The sequence below is a fragment of the Scardinius erythrophthalmus genome, assembly GCF_964197995.2.
Source record: "Scardinius erythrophthalmus genome assembly, chromosome: 25".
Lineage (NCBI taxonomy): Eukaryota > Metazoa > Chordata > Actinopteri > Cypriniformes > Leuciscidae > Scardinius > Scardinius erythrophthalmus.
The window spans coordinates 18,822,120-18,845,589 of record NC_138245.1 but is presented as its reverse complement, the minus strand read 5'-3'; the positions used below and the strand labels follow the sequence as shown (position 1 = coordinate 18,845,589).

General features: G+C 37.2%; 2 protein-coding genes across 2 annotated transcripts in view; one reads left to right on the top strand and one right to left on the bottom strand.

Moving 5' to 3' along the window:
- mapkapk2a (MAPK activated protein kinase 2a) overlaps positions 1-2,108 on the top strand; it is a 44,983-nt gene extending 42,875 nt beyond the window's left edge. Inside the window, exon 10 of the mRNA XM_081357837.1 lies at positions 88-2,108. Coding sequence (XP_081213963.1) covers positions 88-237 — 150 coding nt within the window. The 3' untranslated portion in view covers positions 238-2,108. The remainder of the gene's footprint in view (positions 1-87) is intronic.
- An 11,920-nt stretch (positions 2,109-14,028) lies between these two features.
- Positions 14,029-16,035, bottom strand: il10 (interleukin 10). The gene is made up of 5 exons (XM_081358289.1): positions 15,802-16,035; positions 15,615-15,671; positions 15,227-15,382; positions 14,696-14,758; positions 14,029-14,567 (listed from the first exon to the last, which is right to left on the bottom strand). Exons 1-5 carry the CDS (start codon positions 15,967-15,969, stop codon positions 14,469-14,471), a joined length of 543 nt encoding a protein of 180 aa, XP_081214415.1. The 5' UTR covers positions 15,970-16,035; the 3' UTR covers positions 14,029-14,468.
- Between the last annotated feature and the right edge of the window lie 7,435 nt (positions 16,036-23,470).

The following is a 23,470-nucleotide window of genomic DNA, read 5'->3' as shown; positions in this document are numbered from 1 at the left end:
TTCAGAACATCTGAACATTTTTGCAATCACTGCACTTCAGATCCATATCTTCATTCTAATTCGTGTTAATATGTCTGTATACCACAGGAGGAAATGACTAGTGCCTTGGCAACAATGAGAGTCGACTATGAGCAAATTAAAATCAAGAGGATTGAAGACTCGTCCAATCCGCTGCTGATGAAGAGGAGAAAGAAAGCTAATAATATGGCTTCTGAAAATGAGACGCCTGCTTGCTAAGGACACGTTCACTCTGTCGCACATGCACACACACATTTTACACTCATATATTAGTTGAAATGTTTGATTTAAGGAAGCAATAACTGAGTTAAAACGAGTTTTTTTTATATATATATTTCTTTTTAATCACTCAACATTTGTAACTAATACACCACTTTGCTACCAAAAGAGAGGGGCTGTACAATTATGAAACAAGACTATACATATTGGAGTTGTGAAGCAGCAGACATCCACTAATTTGCTCCTTACAGTGTTCACGAGTTCTGTTTTTCACATGGTGTTTAGTGGGGTAATCAGAATGCTAACTTAGTTACCTTTCTTTTACATTTTATTTTTCCTTTTTCTCTCTTTATTATTTTTTTTTTTTTATCAAAAGCCATTGGTACATGAGTTCATGAGTTATACACGCATTTACCACTGTTTGTTTTAATGATGTTCCATTCTGAGTTACGGGACCGCTTGTAAATCAAGTTGCCCCTTAATAGCATGATTATTCAGTTTCCTTTGTACTGTTCATGTTCTGAGGAGCTTATGCATAAGTGCTAGCTTTCCTGTTCGTTCTTCATTACGTTTGTCATTCATGTCTGCACTTGAATGCTCTTTTACAGTAAGACTAGTTCCAAGAGACACTATCAGTGTCCGGATGAAAATGTATTTCTGAAATGACTCTTTGAATGTAAACACACTCTGTTCTTTACTGTGAAATTGTCTGTCAGTATTGTTCAGGGTCCTCTCTAGTAAAATACAAGATCTTTTTTGAGCTTTAGATCCAATTAGCCTTATGTTGGTTATTAGATTGAGAGGAAAAAAATCATATTGCTTGCTTCGCTTTCACATTGGTATTTGATCAAGCTTACCATGGAAAGCCAGTCTAGTACATTTTTTCAGCCCTTTCCTTAATTCATGCTCGGAAATACTTTTATTGCACACTGCTTTGATTTGCCTTGAATCAATCCTATGCATTTACCAGCTAGTTTTCCCTCAGAGATTTGCAAAGAATGTTAACCTATACTGGCATTTCATTTCACAAATACCTACTGGAATAATCAGTAGACATATATAGTCTACTGGTTTTTCATCCACCACCCTGAAACGCAAAGCCCGTTTGTATTTTTTTAAGTGTATAATGAATGAATTATGAAACGGGATCTTTGTGAGAGTGATCAAGATGGTTGTTCTTTTGGCTGGAGAATGAAAGTGTGATAACCGTTGACTGTATTCTTCGTTATGCCAGTGCATTTTTGTTTGTTTTGTGTGCTTTCTATGCCTACCATGCAGTAAGTGTTTGAATGTGAGCAGCTTTTAGGTACCAGATGTTTTATAAAGGAACAAAGAAATGCCCTCTATGCCCTCTAGGTCTCATGTTCTGGAAATGTTTAAGGGAATCTTACGCATCCAACGGATTGATTTTAGATGCACTGATTGATGTACTCTGAAAGGTTGTGTATTGTTTTATTTTTCCTATATAGTTTTTTTTTTTTTTAAAGAAAACAACAACTGTATACTTCATATTTGTCATGTGATTGATCCTCTTTTTTTTAAGGACATGATTTACTGCTCACAATGTTGAACATGCAGCGTATACTCTCAAACAGCAGATATCTCTCAAACGATTTCAGTGCCCCTCTTACAAATAATGCGTCTTTTTAGTCAGTCTGGGAATTTGATGTTTGCAGTTTCTTTGATTCCCTCATGCATTAATTTTTCAAAGCAAAGACTACAGTATCAGACAAGTTGAAAAACAGACTAGAATTCCCACAGAACTTTATACTAACAGGGAAAGGCAGATATATGTCTTGTTTTTAGTATCTGACTGCTGTACGTATGTCTTGGTCTGCTTCAACTTTGGATTAAAACGCCCAAAAACCCAACTGCCTGTGTCTTATTTAAACATGTAGATTTATGTAAATACCAATCCTAGTATGAACAGTTTCTGATCTGTATTTTCACAAGTCTTTTTATTTCTTTATATTCTCATAATAACTTGGTTCTTAAAACCTCTCATTCACTCTACGAAATTGACCATACAAATCTTGTAATCATTATCTCCCGCAAACCAATGAATAAATTGCTGATATCTTAATTCATAACTAATTTCACATTTTCTCATCCTCTGTTAACCTTTCCAGCCTTACTGTGATTTTTAAATGGCCTAAGATGGCCTTTTTTCTTTTTTACTACTTCTTTTTTTTTTTTTTTTTATAAATGCAGCATTTTCCTTAAAGGGATAGTTCCCCCCCCAAAATGAAAATTTGTTATCAATTATTCACCCTGAAGTTGTTTCAAACCTGTATGAATTTGGACAGTTGATGGGCCCCATTGACGTCTGTAGTATGGGGGGAAATGGGCCCCATCAAATGTTTGGTTACATATTCTTCAAAATATATTTTGTGTTCAGCAGAAAAAAATTATTAAATACAGGTTTGGAACAACTTAAGAGTAAATAATCTCAAAATTTTTATTTTGGGGTGAACTATCCTTTCAAGCTAAGGAGATTAACATTAAGTTAAGAATAGGCCTGCATTCTTGCTATGCTTCTGAATCCAGGTTGTGAAAGCTAAAGGCCAACATCTTGAGTGTTTTTTTTTCTGAAAACGGGTCTTGCTGTTTAGTGTTTACTATAGTCCAGTCATTTTATGAAAAAAGTTGAACAAAATGCAACAGAAGCAAACTCAACTGATTACTATTTCCATGTCCTGAGTAAGGAAAAAAAAGCCCCTAAGAATCCCATTAAGGGAAAGTTTTGAAAAAGACCCAAATATAGCCTATTCATACGCCTATTCTTTTTTTTTCTTACGTGAATAGGGTAAAAATAGGAGTTGATTACTTGCATCAATACAAACAAAAATTGTATTACAAGTTTTTTTTTCAATTGTTTGTTAACATGGAAAAAACGGTGCATAATCTAATTATGCATGTGCTAATTTGCATAAATACCACTACAGATCTAAACATTGGGTATAGCCAGGTGAAATGTCTTGTTGAATCTAGTTGACACATAACAGTAAAATACTTAATGTTAAGGTCTGAATGGAACCCATTTAGGCTACCCATGAGCATTAATACATAGAGGCAGGAAGAAGTACTATAGAAACCAGCCTTTATTCATTTTTAAGAGATTAGGTTTGGGGCTGGGTCCGTGGGACTGTTTCTGGGGGACGAGTCTGAGGGAAGAACAGGAGACAATGGTAAGGAGAATGTAGAAGACAAAAGGTAAGTAAAATAAAAAGTGAATCCCCAGAAATAGTCCTACATCCCAATGTTAACAAACAATTTAAAAAAAAACTTGTAATACATTTCTTTTGTTTGTCTTGATGTAAGTAATCAACTCAGTAATTTTCATGGTGATATCTAAAGGTAATTTTTTTTACCCTATTCACGTATAAGAAAAAGAAAGAATAGGCGCTTGAATAGGCTATATTTGGGTCTTTTTTAAAACTTTCCTCTAATGGGATTCTTCGGGACTTTTTTTTTTCCTTACTCAGGACATAATGAGGATACAAAATCAGTTGAGTTTGCTTCTGTTGCAATTTGTTCAAGGTTGACCCCCATTTTGGCTTAAAATGACTGGACTACTAGTCTAGTAATTTTAAAGGGATCCATCATAAAAGTGTTCCACACGGCTCTGGGGGGTTAATAAAGGCCTTCTGAAGTGAAGCGTTGTGTTGGTGTAAGAAAAATGTCCATATTTAAAGCATAATCGACTAAAATAACTAGCTTCCGGCAGACGGATACGCAAGTCGACTCACTCCAAAAGAGTAACATTTGCATAAGCTTTGACGTCTCTCGCGGTTCAAACAATAGGGCTGGGCAACAAACTCAAGCTCCTCTGACATTTCTCTTTAAAAATTCTTGTTTTAGACTTCTAATAGGGCTTGGGCGTCGTGACGTCATACTTGGCGTGGCGGCCATGTTGATGGCCTCGCGAATGTAAACATACAGCAAGTCAACGAGGAGAAGCAGAGTTGGGAGAAAGAAAAAAAGATGTTAAAATCCCGAAAAGGATGTGGAATTTACGGGGATACGTTAAATAGGGAAGCAAGGGACAAAATCGGCAAAAAAAGTGTAGTTAGTAGCTGTCAACCCTCCCGTTTTTTCCGGGTTTCTCGCGTATTTGAGCTCTTTTCCGCTGTCTTCCCGTTTTAGTATTTACCTATAAAATATCCCGAAAAATTACAATTTCAACATTCATCTTTCTGTTGCTATCCCTCTGCAAAACTGCAGCATTAACTAAGCGAGTTGTGAAGCTAGGTCTAACGTGACTTTGCTTACAGATTGGCGTGAAATCGTGCTCTCACAACAACCACGCTGTTATCTAAAAAAAGGCCAATATCACGCTAAGGTTGCCTTCAAGTAAGCATAACGATGCTTTGAAAACATCTGTTTTTCTGCAAGGGCAAGGGGGTAGCAACAGGACAACAGTACAGAGACTGACAGGTCCGATGGAAGGGCTAACATTAATGTTATGATAGTAAGTTATTAAAATACGGGATATTTTACAGGAAAATTTGTCCACATAACTTACTGGTCCCTGGTTTCCCTATTTAACGTATCCCCGTAAATTCCACATCCTTTTCGGGATTTTAACATCTTTTTTTCTTTCTCCCAACTCTGCTTCTCCTCGTTCGACTTGCTGTATGTTTACATTCGCGAGGCCATCAACATGGCCGCCACGCCAAGTATGACGTCACGACGCCCAAGCCCTATTCGTGACTGCTGTTTTGTTTCGCTCTATCCTCTGCGCTTCCGCGTTCGTCAATCCATCATGCATCAGGTCAAGGGTTACTTTTTTGCCATAAATCGATGCATATTTTAGTTGATAAAGTTTTAAAGATGGATATTTTTCTAACACAGACGCATCGCTTTGCTTCAAAAGGCCTTTATTTACCCCCGGAGGTGTGGAGCACTTTTATGATGGATAGATTAACTTTTATGGACTTCACTGCCATTATAAAGCTTCAAAGAGCCAGGACATTTTTTAATATAACTCCGATTGTATTCGTCTGAAAGAATAATGTCATATACACCTAGGATGGCTTGAGGGTGAGTAAATTATGTGGTAATTTTCATTTTTGGGTGAACTATCCCTTTAAGTGCACACTTCCACTATCCTTTCTGAGCTATAATTGTTTCTAATACTTAATATTCTATTAATTGTTATTCTCTCTGTGGCCTCTTCAATTTCACTCAGCTCTTTGAATTTTCGCTGGTTCTCCTTTTTCGCTTTTAAATTGATCCAGTGGCAGAGCTTGTTTGTACAGTTGGGCGGTTCCTTCAAACGGGCAGAGACATTTTCGCGCGCAATTAGCCAGTTGTAGCCTACGTTACTGTCTAGAAGCCTACTTCTCGCAGCCTAGTTCATCCTCACGCTTCACCACTTTCTCAGGAGTTGTTTGAGATTAACAGAAATAATTAAAAGTATTTATGTTTAGTGTGCAGTCCGAAGATAAAGCCAAATCTTAAATCCTTACCACGTCGAAGACTTTCAGGTGAGGTGTCAAGGGGTTAGGCTACTGCTAACTAGTAGATAAAGCATTCTATTGAGTTAATATGAATGCGCTGCACCTCAAAAAAATAAATAAAAAATTTGTGTAACGTTAGGCCTACTGTCCGTAGTTTGGAGATGGTAATTGGTCATGAATTCCTGGTAAGTTAGGTTTTTGTCTTAGTGCATGGTGATAATACTACAATATTACTTTCCTCTACAAACACGCACCGGCTATATAATGTTTTTTATGTTTTATAAAGATATCTTAAAATTTTTAAAAAGTTACAGCTTACTGTTTACGTTACACGTAATGTAAATTAAACTAGGCAATTTTTTACTGTAGTGTACTACTAGTTTCTTTAAATGTTAGCTTTTAGCTTATATGGGTCAAATTAAAGTAACTAATTTACTTGAAAGGTTTTTGGGCGGGACTTTAAATTTTCTCAATTTTCTAAAATCTCTACATTTTTCAACACCTCGTATGTGAGTTATTGTGAGTATAATTTATTGAATAGTCATGCCATTAATGCTTCCTATTCTGATTCTGATTCTGTGTGTTCTAAAACTTGTATTCTAGCTATCTGAGACTGAGTCATGCCAATGATAAGAAATTGTTCATCTTCATGTTCTTAGAATACCACAACTAAAGGGTAATCTCCCTTCCTGAATCTCACTCCCACGTTGCTCCCTGTTCACCCCCTAAACAGGAAATTAATGACAGAAAAAAAAAGAGAGAAAAAAAAAACCTTTGTTAAAAGGCACAGTTTACACAAAAATGAAACCATGTCCATCATTTACTCACCCTGTCATTACAAACCTATATGACTTACTTTCTTCTGTGGAACACAAAATAAGATATTTTGAAAAACATCTCCCCATGGACATTCATTGTATGAACATAACATTTTTAAAATTTTATACATAACATTAGTATAAAAAAATCATTAAACAACAATTAACAAATCAATCTGTTTACAGACTACGCAGATTTAACCCACCAATTCCATTTGGCAGTTTTGGGTGATTAAGGATGGCTATACGTATACGCTATACGCCTATACGCTATACGCCTATACGTATAGAAAATAGCTTTAATATATTAAAACTGATTTAACAAAGGTGAATTTTAAATCTTTGGCAAGTAGCGTGGGGAAAATAGAGGCTTTGCACATGGTTTTCTTTGGACTATCAATTCAATTTATGGAACAGTTTATAGTAGGGCTGTCACTAACGATTATTATAGTATTTTAGATTATTTTTTGGTCGATTGTTTTAACAATTATTTAAGTAATCTAATATTTCTTTCTGGTAATAATCAACAAAATAATCCCTCTGAGACGCACATTAACTACACACATGCAAATAATTAAAGTGCATGTATATTAACAGGGCATATATTTATTTAATTGAATCGCAGCCTTGGTGAATTCACAATAGCACCATGCTATTGTATGCTTTATAAATAGCATTTTTCCAGAGCTGATTTGATACAAAAAATTCTGAGTATCGACCTGTACCGATCCAATACCAGCGCAGTTTTTTTTTTTTAATCAATGTAATTTCTATACCTCTGTGTGTTGAACTGATAATTACTCTTTTGTGTGTTAAACACAATCTACAACCCCAAATCAGAAAAAGTTGGGACACTGTACAAATTGTGAGTAAAAAAGGAATGGAATAATTTACAAATCTCATAAACTTATATTTTATTCACAATAGAATATAGATAACATATCAAATGTTGAAAGTGAGACATGTCATGCCAAATATTGGCTCATTTTGGATTTCATGAGAGCTACACATTCCAAAAAAGTTGGGACAGGTAGCAATAAGAGGCCGGAAAAGTTAAATGTACATATAAGGAACAGCTGGAGGACCAATTTGCAACTTATTAGGTCAATTGGCAACATGATTGGGTATAAAAAGAGCCTCTCAGAGTAGCAGTGTTTCTCAGATGTCAAGATGGGCAGAGGATCACCAATTCCCCCAATGCTGCGGCGAAAAATAGTGGAGCAATATCAGAAAGGAGTTTCTCAGAGAAAAATTGCAAAGAGTTTGAAGTTATCATCATCTACAGTGCATAATATCATCCAAAGATTCAGAGAATCTGGAACAATCTCTGTGCGTAAGGGTCAAGGCCGGAAAACCATACTGGATGCCCGTGATCTTCGGGCCCTTAGACGGCACTGCATCGCTACTGTAATGGAAATCACAACATGGGCTCAGGAATACTTCCAGAAAACATTGTCGGTGAACACAATCCACCGTGCTATTCGCCGTTGCCAGCTAAAACTCTATAGGTCAAAAAATAAGCCATATCTAAACAGGATCTGGAAGCGCAGGCGTCTGGGCCAAAGCTCATTAAAAATGGACTGTGGCAAAGTGGAAAACTGTTCTTTGGTCAGACGAATCAAAATTTGAAGTTCTTTTTGGAAAGCTGGGACGCCATGTCATCCAGACTAAAGAGGACAAGGACAACCCAAGTTGTTATCAGCGCTCCGTTCAGAAGCCTGCATCTCTGATGGTATGGGGTTGCATGAGTGCGTGTGGCATGGGCAGCTTACACATCTGGAAAGGCACCATCAATGCTGAAAGGTATATCCAAGTTCTAGAACAACATATGCTCCCATCCAGACGTCGTCTCTTTCAGGGAAGACCTTGCATTTTCCAACATGACAATGCCAGACCATATACTGCATCAATTACAATATCATGGCTGCGTAGAAGAAGGATCTGGGCACTGAAATGGCCAGCCTGCAGTCCAGATCTTTCACCCATAGAAAACAGTTGGTGCATCATAAAGAGGAAGATGCAACAAAGAAGACCTAAGAAAGTTGAGCAACTAGAAGCCTGTATTAGACAAGAATGGGACAACATTCCTATTCCTAAACTTGAGCAACTTGTCTCCTCAGTCCCCAGACTGTTATAAAAATGAGAGGGGATGCCACACAGTGGTAAACATGGCCTTGTCCCAACTTTTTTGAGATGTGTTGATGCCATGAAATTTAAAATCAACTTATTTTTCCCTTAAAATGATACATTTTCTCAGTTTAAACATTTGATATGTCATCTATGTTGTATTTTGAATAAAATATTGAAATTTGAAACTTCCACATCATTGCATTCTGTTTTTATTCACAATTTGTACAGTGTCCCATCTTTCTCTGATTTGGGGTTGTACTAAATACAGAAAACGTCATTATAAAGAAAAACAATAAATGAAAAATATATAATCATAATCTATGACAAAAATACTATTATAAACTAGGTTAGTGCATAATTCAGCTGCCAAAGTTACTCTAGAAAACTCATGAGTGCACAATCATTTTATAAAATCTAAACATTTAGTAAAAAGTGTAGCACTAAATCTGGTAAAATGTTACACGTTGCTCTGTATTTTTAAAAAATACATTCATAAAAAAGTAAATATATTTATATATAAATATATACTATAAAATTAAAAGACATTTCTTTTAAATGTATAGCGCCGTTTTTCAATGAGGCAGCAACAAATGATAGATAGGACGGAACAAAAAAGGCTATGGCTATTAATAATCTTTCATTGCACAAAAGTATTATACAGTATATGAAAGGCTCCAATACAGAACAGCACAAAGTGCTTATGCGCAGGCGCTTGAAACAACATGGAGTCACAGCGCACAGTGCCCCGCTCTGAAAAGTTCAAAGCAAAAGGGAAGAGATATTGATGCGTTGTGTATTGTATCTTTGTTTTTTACAATTTTAAATTTTAGTTACTGTGCTCATGAAGAACAATTCATAGTACTCTCTACCCCAGTGTTGTGATCTACCAGACACCGGTAGAAAATAACATAGAAACAGCAATAAACTCCAGCAAGATAAAGTCCTTAAATGCAAAACCCATAAACCTTTATCTACAGATCAAGTATAACAATAGGAACATTGAATCATCTTAGAGAGAGTTCTATCGTGTTGACTGTCGTAACTGAACGCGACACACAGTTTGAATTCTGAATGGAGAATGACTGAAAATGGCATCAGAGGGAAGCATTTACATGAACTCAAATATTCATCTGTACCTCACATTAAACTCTGGAATGGCTTCAGAACACTTGGAATATAGTGCATCAAAGCTTTATGGTGCTTTATAATGTTTTAGTGCTTTTTGTGGGGCTTAACAGTAACACAGAATAGTATCGGATTTGGATCGGTCTCGTCTGACCGATACAGTATGGCAGTATCGGAGCCGATACCAAGGATCGGATCGTCGCATCCCTAGTTTTAATACATGACACAGCCTTAGAAAACAGTCTAAAATGCGGTTCATGGATTCTTATTCGTGGACTGAACCCTAGTTTATAGTAGTTAAACGTACAGTATGGCATTTTTCGCCACTAGGGGTCGCTAACCTATTTACAATAACAAAGGCCTAGATTGATGACGCAACATTTGCTAAGAATTATGGATCTTGTCGTCAACGTCAAGCCGACCGATCTAATAATGTTTATGGATGACTGAATACATCGATGTTTTTATCATGACTGTGATATGAAGCAGTTCGGGATTGCTAAGTGACAGCTATCAGCTCCAAACGCGACGTGAGTCCCACGGATATAAAAGGAATATGGACATTTCATTCTACCGAACTACACGCAAGTGCAGAATTACAACTCACAGGTCAGTTTATTAGACAAATTAAACTTGTGAGGTAACGCAGCGCTGTTTCACTTGGTCTAACATTACACTAGCACAATAAACTGCATTTGAATGTGTTGAAATGTATGTGTTAGTCTGTGTATGAGACTAGCAGTAAGCTAGATCAACATTAGAATAATATACAGATCATATTCTGACATTTTATCATTGTTGAACTATAAAACATTGATTAGTTTTATGTAAATGTGCTCACCTGTTTAATAAGTACATGTAGGAGCGGTCGAAGTCTCGGACGTGGAGCTCTCGTTTATATAGTTGTCTATGGGAGCTCTCGGCATCTCGAAAACACCGCGCGGCGCGCTGATATTGATTCTCGTTTTAGTTCTCCTTTTTTTATCCAAAGTCTGCTTGCCATGGTCCATAATGTTTGAACGAAATAACAACAGCGTGCAAATAGACATAGCGAACTACAAAGTTGTCCATATCTGTCGCTTTGGTTACTATCAGACGGCTCTGGTTCATAGCTCTGGTTGCCATGGCAGCACGAGCGGAAACCAGGGACAATGTGGATATGACGCCATTGGCGGCGACAAAAGGGAAATAAAGAAACGGGACGTTTCTCGAATTAAATTACAAATTTCTCCTGGTTTGAAAGTTGTTGGAAACAGTCGGGATAATGTAAGTACACAACTAAAAAAAATATATAACTTAGATATAGTGATTTTTGCTATTTTTAAAGCAAAAAAGTTACATATTGTGCCTTTAATGTTAAATCTGTGGTAAAATCTTAATTTGCATATTTGGCAGATGCCTTTCTCCCAATGAACGTGCAGTAAATTCAGGGTATTTACATATTGCCAGTATGTTCATTCTTTGGGAATTGAACCCACAACCTTTCGTGGCTCGATTAGTCGAGACTGTTTTCCAAGATGGATCCTGCATGTCAACGCGTAATGTACTGTCTTTATAAAGTATCTTCTTATTAAACTGTCTGTACACTTACAAAGTTCTCAATGCTTCGGTTTGTATGTAAGGACCCTCATTATGTTACCGTGTTAGTGTGAGGCTATTTTGAGCCTTGTTAGTGTTATTAACTAGCGATTTATTTTTACTTACTCTGTGCCCCATATACTACTGTTATGAGCTAATCTGTTTTTAAAGATAAAACTCTATACATTCGATTTTCATGAAAACGCATCGCAGGGAACGATCGACTCGGTAACCATGTGTTAATTAACCCCAGGTTAATTTTTCACTGGATTTGTCCTTTAAACGCGATAAAAAGTATTTATCTGTCAGTCAGCAACAGTATCTGTCAGAGCATCTGACAGGTCAAGCTGCTTTAAACTAGTTAACTATATCTTACCATTTATTTTGAAGCCCTTAAGACAAGCTTGTGTCATGTTTAGGACAAATTGTACTATGTACTTTCACTGCAGCAGCTCACACTGCGTCCTTCGCTATTTTTCAGAAGTGCTCGTATCAAACTTACTGTATCGATATAAATGGTATCGCCTCATTAAAAAATATATCAATATATTGTACAAACTCGATATACCCCTTGATGATGAAGATGCTTTTCAGAGTATCTTACTTCCCAATACAGATAGTGCACCTGCTTTCAGTAGAACGGTTTAAGATGTGGGTGATGGTGTCGATTGTTATCAGCCTGGGCAAACTGCATTTGAAACCATTGCGTCTTAAATGTAGTTTCATTGTTGGTAAACTAACTCAAAATGTTTTTTTCATGTGCGTCAAACATTCTTACAGAGAGCACTGAGCAGGCATATGGCCAATTGAGAGGAAATGACTGCCAGCCTACCAAACAGAAACTTGAACAAGATTAAGCTGTCTTTCAGAATATTATTCAAGTCTCAGACGTTTGTGATTTCCATCATGATCTCTCTGTGTTCGGTACTTGCGCTAAATTGTCCAGATCAATATAGTTACACATTTTCTTAAACATTTTACTTTCTTCTGTTTAGTGTAAAGCATTCAATTTCTCTGAATGTACAATGTGGACAATGATTTGACACTTTTAAGCGCTCTATCCTCAAGTAGCATTTCTAAGAAGTTGAAGTGTGTAATGCTGCTTCAAGACTGTTTCCGAATGTTTTAAATGTCAAACAGAAAAATTGGGTGTACTGCACAAAAGGAACCAGGACATTCTCTCCTTAATGAATCAATGGTAACATGACCATCCCTATCCTCAACAACTTGGTAAGATCACACTGTGGTTTGGTGGCTGATTGTTGCGGAAACAGCAGTTTTGGTTCTCCCATGTTACGGATAGAAACAATGTGGTGCAGAATGAAAAGCAAAATCTCTCAGTACAGCATTCGCCCATTTCATCATGAGTTTCTGGGAAAATTTCAGAGGCATCAGTTTGAAGATAGCAAGACTTAGTCACACAGATTTTTTTTTGTTGCGCTTCCTGCTACCTGTGTTTCCGAGACAATGATAGTATAGTGTAAGATGTTGCAAGAACTGACCCGTTAAGATTATTCCTTTGGTTGTTAATATCCTGTTTCCATTTGCATCCTAATTTGAGTATGCTTTACTGTGCATATATTGGCTGTCTAGTGTCAGTGGAGAGTTTTTGCCATATCGTCTTTTTCTTGGGCTGAAAATGAATTCAGTTGTTAAAATTCCAATGGTCAACTAACTTTAATTGTGTTTTTTTAATGTTGGCAATCAATACAGTGTTGTTATTTTCTGCACAGTGGCTCCTGGACAAACTGCATTTAATCACCTAACATGTAGCAATGTTGTGCATGTTATTGGGAGAGCATGACTGCATCTAAACCTGAAAAATTCTTGACTTTGCAGGCAGTAAACAGAAGTAAAAAGGGATCAAGGCATGTCGAAGTAAGCTAAATGCCTATGACATCCCACTATCCTGTGTGTGCACTGTGCATTTAAAAAACAAGACTTATTCAGTTTGCAATTCCAGAATTGAGAAATAAGCATTGCATTTGCAGTCACTACATATTTGCTTTGTTATCACTAAATCTCACTGAATATGTTTTAGATTCAAAGACCTGATGTTTTGGGTTTTTTGAAGATTTTGCAACCAGTTTCCTTAGGAGGTACCTTCATACAAAAACCCTGCAAGGTTTCATACACAGACTATGATAGTTTGGTGTTGGTAAATGCACAAGTGTATCAATGTACTCTGTTGTTTCAATTTCAAATGCAACACCACCCAGGCTAACCACCCCAAGCGTTGCTTAGCGCTCTGTCACAACCGAAACTCTCGTCTTGTTCCCATACTGTTTTGCTTACTCAGTAGCTCACAGCACGACTAGTTTAAAGCTTCATGTTAGCTGTTACATAGTTAATCTCATTAGGGTGAGACATGCATCACTGCAATTACAGTAAAGGCTGATGCTGTGCTGCTGGTAACTGCCCTATTTAGGTCAGTTCTGAGGTTAGCACAGTCATGTTTTAAGCCTTACTCGCTCATTTTGACACACCCTGTAAATGATAGTGTTAAATGGTAAGTCACAAGGAGCACTTTTTTAATGCTTTGTCATTTTGGAACGTAGATACTGCTTGTCCCCCTCCCCAAAAAATTACATATAGTCTTGGAAGTAAACAGATCAGTATGAACTCATTTCAATGTGAGGAAGACAACTAAACCACATTAACCACAAAAGGAAATGTTTGCATTATTCAGTTGCAATAATTTATTGATAACACATTTTTTTAACAAATTAAATATAAGCATTAGAAATGTGAACAATACAGTTAACTTATAAGCTCATAAATTATAAAAAAATAAATAAACCTCACAAAAATACATAAATATCAGTATATACACACAATACTTTCAGGATACTTAAGCAAGTTGGCAAAATTCAACTAAATAAAAATGTGACTTAAACGTCAGAACTTAAGAACTTCAGAAACTGAAGGTAAAGAGGCTGGTTTTGCAGTGCATCAGAAAGTAGTGTGATGGAATGGTGATGTGCAAGTGATAAGTTAAAGTCCATTTGTGCCATATCCTACAGTATGTGGTTGATCTGTCCATTGTCCTTTCTTTGGTTTCAGAGAATTCAGACTTGACTCAGTTCATCATGGCCACCATCCAATCCACAGCGACATCCTATGAGTGCTTGCCTTTCTTTGATGCCAGATACTGTTCTATGTACTTAAAGAGAATATCAAGCTCTCCCATTGCTTTATAAACGCCTTTTTCCTTCATCTAAAGTGAAAAAGATGTTGTCATTTAAAAACATAATTTGATCATTTCGAGCAATTTTAGAGTAGAAGTTAGTTTTGATAATTTAACATGTTACTCTTATTCGCATTAAATTGCAGTATAAGACTTACCTTTTCATATGAGTTCTTTATGCTGGCAAACTCAAAGGGATTTTGGCAAGATAAGTAGTTCCTCTGTAAAAGAGACGTGTGTTATTTTATGTAGTTTGCAATGTTAAAGACACCTCGTTTGCCTCACCATAACATTTCACAACAAGCTTTAAAAACGCCAATAAAAATCCACACATGCTTTCTTCATATGTGCACTATTACGACATCCTGAATATGCCCAAACTGCGTTGTTCAAAAAACAATGGTCACCATCCTAATATTCACCTCAGCTCACATCCTAACTTTAGCAACATAATTTTAATGAGGTATTGACCATCATTAGCAGAGTTCCATGCTTAAAAACAACTTCAAATCAGCCTAATATGATTTGCTTGTCTACCAGAAGGTTTTAGGGGTTGTGGTTGGTTTTAGCTGTGTTTGTCACCAGGATGGACAGATTTACTCTGAATGTACAAGTAATTACATCAATAAGATCAAATCTATCATCCTTTAAACTAATTTAATATGTTAATGACGAAAAGATGGGCTTACACATTTCACCATATCCCGCTGGAGATTTTGAAATATGCTTCCAATGGAGTCTATGGGCGTTTTGGAGTGCAAGTGGTTCTTCTGGACAGCTGTTGGCAGAATGGTGTCCAAGTAGAAGCGCAGGATCTCGTTCATGACGTGACATCCATAAGGACTCTATGAAGAAAATATATGAGGTTTATCCTTTATGAGCTGTTTCAGACACCCACAGTTATCACACTTTGGTACTGCCGTAGCAAAGTGCAGATGCAAGATTTTACTTTGGCTTGCACACATCTTGCACATAACCTTCAGTTTCAGTATGAATCTGCTGTTGCTAATTCTAAGTTTGAATATTTGCTAGTATGGTGCTGTGGGAGTAAATGTATGGAGATTGGTTGGCACTTACATTGATGTTCTGTTGCACGTTCTCGGTTAAGAATGGTTCTAAGTCGTCATTGGACTCCTAAGCAGAACAAATGTAAACAAATGAATTAGAGAGAACCTCAAATCTCAGTATAGCACAAAGCAGAAATGCCTTGCAGATTGGTATTTGTAAAGCTCAGACTTAATGCAATGAGTTTAAATATACTTACATAAAACCTCTGTATTTCTCTGTATGCAGAACGGAGCTCCTTTAGCCTCACAGGAAAGCCCTCCACGAATGAGCAACACTCAGACTTGCAGTCGACTCTTCTGCACTGAGCACTTTCAGAAAGCAGAAGCATGACCAGAGCAGAAAAGATGACTCCAGAGAAAATCATTCTTCAGTTCTCTTTCTTTGTTTTTGGCACTTTCTTGATATTCAGCCAACAAAAGAGGAGATGTACAGATGTGCTTTGGGGTGCCGTTATTTTATACCAGAAAATTCCTACCTAGCTTCCTGTGGTGGTGAGATGGGGGGGTGGGGGTGGGGGGGGGAGTTGACTTACTGGCAATCATATTTCTCTTTGTCATCACCTTGTACACAGCAGCTTTTTCTGTTTTTGGATTGCAGAAGTTATGTAGGAAATTGAACTTTGATGGAAGTCATAAAATGTTTGTTTTCTAGAAACTTGTTTTCTCATTATCATGAGTTTTCTATCCACAAATTAGATCTATCTATCTATCTATCTATCTATCTATCTATCTATCTATCTATCTATCTATCTATCTATCTATCTATCTATCTATCTATCTATCTATCTATCTATCGTTCTATCGTTCTATCGTTCTATCGTTCTATCTATCGTTCTATCGTTCTATCGTTCTATCTATCTATCGTTCTATCGTTCTATCTATCATTCTATTGTTCTATCGTTCTATCTGTCTATTGTTCTATCGTTCTGTCTATTGATCTGTCATTCTATCATTTTCTAACCACAATTTGGATCTATCTATCTATCGTTCATTTGTTCTCCCTGTCTTATCGTTAAATCTGTCTATTGTTTGATCTATCATTCTATCTACCTAAATATATAAAACAATGGATACATTTCTAGTTAATCTGTGTAAATGAATTCTGAAAAAAAATAATAATAATAATTTTAAAGTAATTACATTTTTTATTGGCCTTATATGTTTTTACCTTATACTTTTTTTCCCCAGCAGTTGCGGGAATCTTCTGTAAGCTTCTCAGATAAAAGCAGTGAACTGAATAGACATCTCATCTCTGACATTTCTTTTTACGCAGATGGTGGAATCGCTATATGTGCATTGAGCCAACTCTCACAGGTGAGCGTAAACTCACACATACAGAGATGACTGTAAGGGGTCCTGTGTGGTTTTTAGGTTGCAATTAACTACTATATGTTCTAAACCGCAGACGTCTTTCACATTTACCAATGGCTCCATTAATTCTAAAATAATGCATGCAAGCCTTTCTCCTGAAATAATAATATAATAATAATAATTTTTACTTTTATATAGCGCTTTTCAGGGTCCTCAAAAGCGCTTCACATATGGAAGGGGGGAATCTCCTCAACCACCACTAATGTGCAGCATCCACCTGGATGATGCGACAGCAGCCATATTGCACCAGAACGCCCAGCACACACCAGCTTACTGGTGGAGAGAAGACAGTGATGAAGTCAGTCAGTATATATGAGGATGATTAGGAGACCATGATGGACAGGGGCCAATGGGCAAATTTAGTTTAATGTCTCATCCGAAGGACGGTGCTTTTTGAAAGTATAGTGTCCCTGTCACTACACTGCGGCGTTAGGACCCACACAGACCACAGGGTGAGCACCCCCTACTGGCCTCATTAACACCTCTTCCAGTAGCAACCTGTTTTTTTTTCTCAGGAGGTCTCCCATCCAGGTACTAACCAGTCTCAGCCCTGCTTAGCTTCAGTGGGAAACCAGTCTTGGGCTACAGGATGATATGGCTGCTGGCTTCTAAACTCAAGTTGTTTGCCTCTTACAACTACTATGAAAACAGACACCTATTTTGGGGACAGTATTGGTCCTGCTACATAGCCCCTTAACCCTCTCTATTTGACTCTTTTTCTTAGAATGGTTTAACTTGAAGTCCTGTAAAAAAAAAAAAAAAAAAAAAATTCGACAAAATATTATTTTAAGGTACTTTATGATATGTTGCCATCCGGCAACAACGTAAAATAATGGACATTTAAAAGAAAAAAAAAAGCCATTTAAATTAGATTTTATTGCATAATACAAATGCCTTGGCACTCCTTAACATATGACTCATCAACATTATATCACTAGCATTAATGTTGTTATTGTTACAGCCTAACAGGTTGCTGCTGACCTTTCTAGCTAGCTGAAGTATTGCAATAATGTCATTCCAAAATTGCACAGACATTTGATCGATTTACCAAAAACTAATTTCATAAAAACTTTTTTGAGTGGTCGTGAATATGTCATCTTAACTTACCTGAGGTAATGTTTCCGATTTTTTTGTGTATGTGATATGGGCTGGTCTTTGTTTGTTCCTGATGTTTTAGTTTGCTTTCATTAACTACCGACAAAAGATGACAATCTGTCAGAAATAATGTCATGTGACTTAACCAAAGCACATCATTGGCTAAACTAAGGTCTTCTCATTCCAACAAAAAACACGAGAATGTTTTCTTCAGAGACAGTGGCAAGGAAATGAACACAAAGAGTATGTTGCCATATGGCCACACCATGCGGTAGAGGGTTAAATTTGAATAATAAATATGAACTATTGTTGCAATTATTATCTTACCTGTATATTATCTTAAACTTTCACTAAGAAATTGGCCTATCAACAAGACAAACACTGCAGCAGTGTAAAGAATCCTTTTAGAATGCGATTTTAACCGAAGGGGACCCCCCAAAACATAGGATGTAGCCATGTAACACATTCCAGCACTCTTTAAATATGATGATATGATGTGCACAATTTGTAAAAGCCAAGTGTGAAAGTCAATACTTGCTGCAATATTATATATTTACAATCAAAATCAAGCTGACTAAGCAAGTACTTGACCATTAAACTGGGCACACGGGGCCCATTTTCTATATGCTATATTTTTGGCGTATAAATGCTATATTAGGTCAAGCTGCTTCCTCTCTGAAATAGATCTCGCGAAATTAAGTTCCACTTAAAAGTTATTTCACCAAAATCCTTTCACACCTGACCACAGGCTGGCCACATTAAGATGAAAATGTCGCAAACACCCACAATCAGTGAAACTACATTTTGAGCTTGTTGTTTCATAGACATTGCACAATCAATTCTTTCCATTGAGATATACAATATGAGGTAAAGAATGGCTACTTCTTATTTTGCTAATGCAATACAACAGTAATTGTAATGATGAAAAATGCTTCTTTACATTGACTTCCTTTGTTGAATTTTACCTCAGTGCTGGTTATTACAAGAAACAAGTGAGCACTATGGAATTTCATTAGTTAGGTCATTAAGTGAGTAATGTAAGCATGATTAAGCTAACCTGTTCCATGACTTTCTGTTCTATTATACCGTCTGTGCAAGCATTTCTGGATGTACCTCACACTTCATACTTTAGAGTGAAGACTAGTGGGGTAAACCAAACCCGTGATGCAAAACTGGTGGTTTTTTCTCTCTGCGTGTAACAGATAGGCACAGATTACTGAACGTTAGTGAACGTAATGGAGGGCCTTTGCCTAAAAATACAAAGGAACTTATAATATGCTGCTTGTACACATTTGAGCAGTGAAACTTGTGGAAATCTTGTGGAAAGCCTGAAACTCTGAGATATTTGACCATCATGACCTCAGATCACATATCCTCATAGATTTTATGTGTGTTTGTGTACTGGTTTTGACCTACATTATGAGGAATCAAGAACTGACTTTTTAATTAGGCTAAATTCAGCTATATTGCATGAAGAAAAAAAGAAAACATTATTAAAGGGATAGTTCAATGAAAATGTTGTCATTTACTTTCTTTTTTTTTCTGTGGAACAAAAATATTTTTTCAATGTTTTTTGTCAATGGTCACCAAAAATGTTAGGTTACCAACATTCTTCTTTTGTGTTCACATGTTCTTCAAAATATAATCTTTTGTGTTCTGCAGAAAAGAAAGATAATTACAGTTATGGAATTTTCAAGAATTAACAGCTAAATGAAACCTGTTTTAGTAGACTGATAACAGTCACAGCTTATGATGTTTGTTATGGATGTTTCAAGGTAGATATTTTTCAAATATTTCCCAATTTTTTTTATATTTATTGATGGGCTTTTTTAAAAACATTTTTACAGGAAAGTCAAGAGAAACATGGAGTTGAAGATCTGGCTGCAGTCATTATTACTTTCCCATGAGCACGACTGCGCTTACGTGTTGTGAGTACACATACTACCCATTTTTATTTATTTTTTTTTAATCTGAAGGTTATTAAGACATGCATCGCCTAACATATTATTGAAACTTTTCTTTCAGTTATGTATATATTTTACATTAGTTACATAAGTTTTAGGTAAATGTAGCATGTCCTTTTGATTTCCTTTTGAAGTCCCAAATTGCAAAGAGAGTTTCTGTCAGTTTCTGTTAAGCAATTGGCAGTTTCGGTGGTCATCGCTGTCTGAGCCCAATTCAGCAAAAATAACGCACCACATATCGACTCATTGACCATTTCATGGACTTGTAATATTGGGAAGTTATGAAGACTGTTCATTTAAGGGATGTAACATATTTATTCACATGATTTTATTGATCATACGATTGTGTTGATGTACTGATGCCATACTTCCTTATTAATCAGCCATCTTGCATCATGAAAACATGAATAATTTCTGTTTCTGGCCATTTCGTTACTACAAATATCTGTTTTAGACCAAGTTTTAATCTGTTTTTGAACAGATCAGAATGGTTGCAAATATAACTTGTGTGAAGTAGCCTAGTTCTTTGTTTGCAGGGGGTCACTGCCAAACACTTGCCCCACTAAGACCGAACACAGCGTCTTGTCTTTAGAGGAAATCCTTTTCTCAAACAGTAAGGGCTCACCACATAATCCTGCAGCGGTTTCAGTTTCACAATTTTTTCTTTAGCTTAACTGTTTAAGTTAAGGTGTCAAAGCCGCTGTTCTCATGGGTGTTCTGAAGTGACGCATATGAGAGCTCGGCGGCAGCGTGCTCGTGCCTTGCGGGCTTTGGTACCCACATGACAGGCTTGGTTTCAAAACAAAACAGTATGCATCTGCTGAAGCGTACCTATGGATGTTTTGCTGCATAATAGCTCCTCCCTTCCTGTCGCTGGAACACTGCGAGCATAAGTTGTTTCATCTATTACACAACATCTATTATCTTGTATGAAATCTTAGTATGCTTGGTCGCATGTTTGTTCTGATTGGTACAAAATGGAAAAGGGTGTTAAATGCAAATAACCACATACATCACCATTTAAGTTTGGTTTTGGTAAGATCTTTTCAAATGTTTTTGAAAGAAGTCTCTTATAATCAATATGGCTTTATTGGATCAAAAATGACATAAAAAACAAACGCTGAGAAATAAGTATTAATTTCTTTCCAAAGAAAGAAAAAGCGTACTGACCCCAAACTTTTCAAAAGTAGTGTAATTTAGTTATGTGGTGGCTTCACATAACTTTGTTGTTGAAGTCAAATATGTTGTCAAACTGATATTTTGGCCCAAATTCATCTGTTGGGATAAAAAGGCAATTGTGATGTGTAGGGAAAAAATTATAACCCAGAATACATTAAATACACTCCCAATGAGGATAAATATTTGTGGATGGGTTTGTCCATTCACAAAGAGCTTTGTGAGGCCAATTGTTGGCTGCGGAACACAGGAAACCATTAAAATAGAGGCCTTTAGAAACTAAACTCTCAATAATTTTACACATTGTGGGGTTCATCATAGGTGTAGCTTGACATTTGAGCAAGGGGGGGCATATAACTCATATAATCTATACCAGAAGACAGTAACAGAGGCATAATTTTTTTTTAAGAAATATAAAGTATGTAACGTGGGAATACATAATTTCTCCAAATCTCACAAATAACCATCAGGCGACGTGACTGAATATGTGCGTGTCATTATTTAATTATAAAACATTTTGTTTTATTCATTTGTGGGTGGGATGGCACTTTTTGAAAGCCACTGAAAATTAGCTTGTGCTATGCTTATAATGCAAAGAAAAGCATGCAGCGCCAACACACTCTGGACCTCTTATACTGTGTGATCGAAGAGATGAAGAAAACGGATAAAAACACAGCATCAAGCTGTGTATATGTATGTATAAATATGTATGCATCACATAGTAAATATACATATACAAATATACAGTAACAAAACAGCAGAACACTACATTTACATTTAGTCATTTAGCAGACGCTTTTATCCAAAGCGACTTACAAATTAGGACTAAATTAAGCGAGTCATCATGAGGAGGAAAAACAACGCAAGAAGTGCTCGAGATACAAAGTTCAGGCATTATTCAGAGTAGCATGAGCCAGATAAGTGAGGTTTTAAAGGGAAAGGGAAAGTTCTCACGGAAGAGATGGGTTTTCAGCTGTCTTTTGAATGTTGTCAGGGATTCTGCATTCCGGATGAGGGTGGGGAGCGCGTTCCACCAGCATGGAACTGTGAATGAGAATGTTCTGGAAAGTGATTTTGTGGCTCTCTGTGATGGTACCACGAGACGTCGCTCTTTGACTGATCGTAGGCTTCTGGTAGGGATGTAGACTCGTAGGAGTGAGTGAAAGTAGGAGGGAGCTGAGCCTGTGATAGATCTGTAAGCAAGCGTCAGTGCCTTGAACTTGATGCGAGCAGCGAGAGGTAGCCAGTGCAGAGAGATGAACAGAGGAGTGACGTGGGCCCTTTTGAGAATTACAGACCTATCTCGTTGAAGACGAGACGAGCTGAAGCATTCTGAATCATTTGTAGAGGTTTATTTGCACATGATGGAAGTCCAGCCAGAAGAGCATTGCAGTAGTCAAGCCTAGAAATGACCAGGGCCTGGACGAGAAGTTGTGTTGCATGCTCAGTTAGCAAAAGCCTGATCTTCCTGATGTTGTGCAGTGCAAACCTGCATGATCGAGCTGTCTTTGATATGTGATCTGTGAAGGTCAGCTGGTCATCAAACGTTACTCCAAGATTTCTGACCAACCTTGATGGGGTGATTGATGATGATTCTAGCTGGATAGTGAAGTCGTGCTGTAGAGATGGATTGGCAGGGAGGACGAGAAGCTCAGTCTTTGCCAGGTTGAGCTGCAGGTGATGTTCCTTCATCCATGTCGAGATGTCCGCCAGACAGCTTGAGATCCGTGCAGCTACTGTGGGACCATCTGGTTGAAATGAGAGGAAGAGCTGTGTGTCATCAGCATAGCAGTGGTAGGAGAAACCATGTGTCTGTATGATGTGTCCCAGTGATGTGGTTTAGATGGAGAAGAGCAAGGGTCCAAGAACTGAACCCTGAGGGACCCCTGTGGTCAGTTGATGTGCTCTGGATACTTCTCCTCTCCCTGCGACCCTGAAGGACCTACCTGTGAGATAGGACTCAAACCAGTGGAGAGGAGTTCCTGCGATGCCCAGTGATGAGAGGCTGGACATAAGGATCTGATGATTCACAGTGTCGAAGGCAGCAGACAGATCCAGGAGAATGAGGACTGAAGATTTGGAAGCAGCTTTTTGCGATCCGTAGGGCTTCTGTGACCGACAGTAATGCAGTCTCAGTAGAATCCCCTTTCTTGAAGCCAGATTGGTTGACATCCAGCTGGTTGTTCAGAGACAAGAAGGATGTTACTTGGTTGAAAACAGCTCTTTCAAGTGTTTTCACAATGAATGGTAGGAGAGAGAT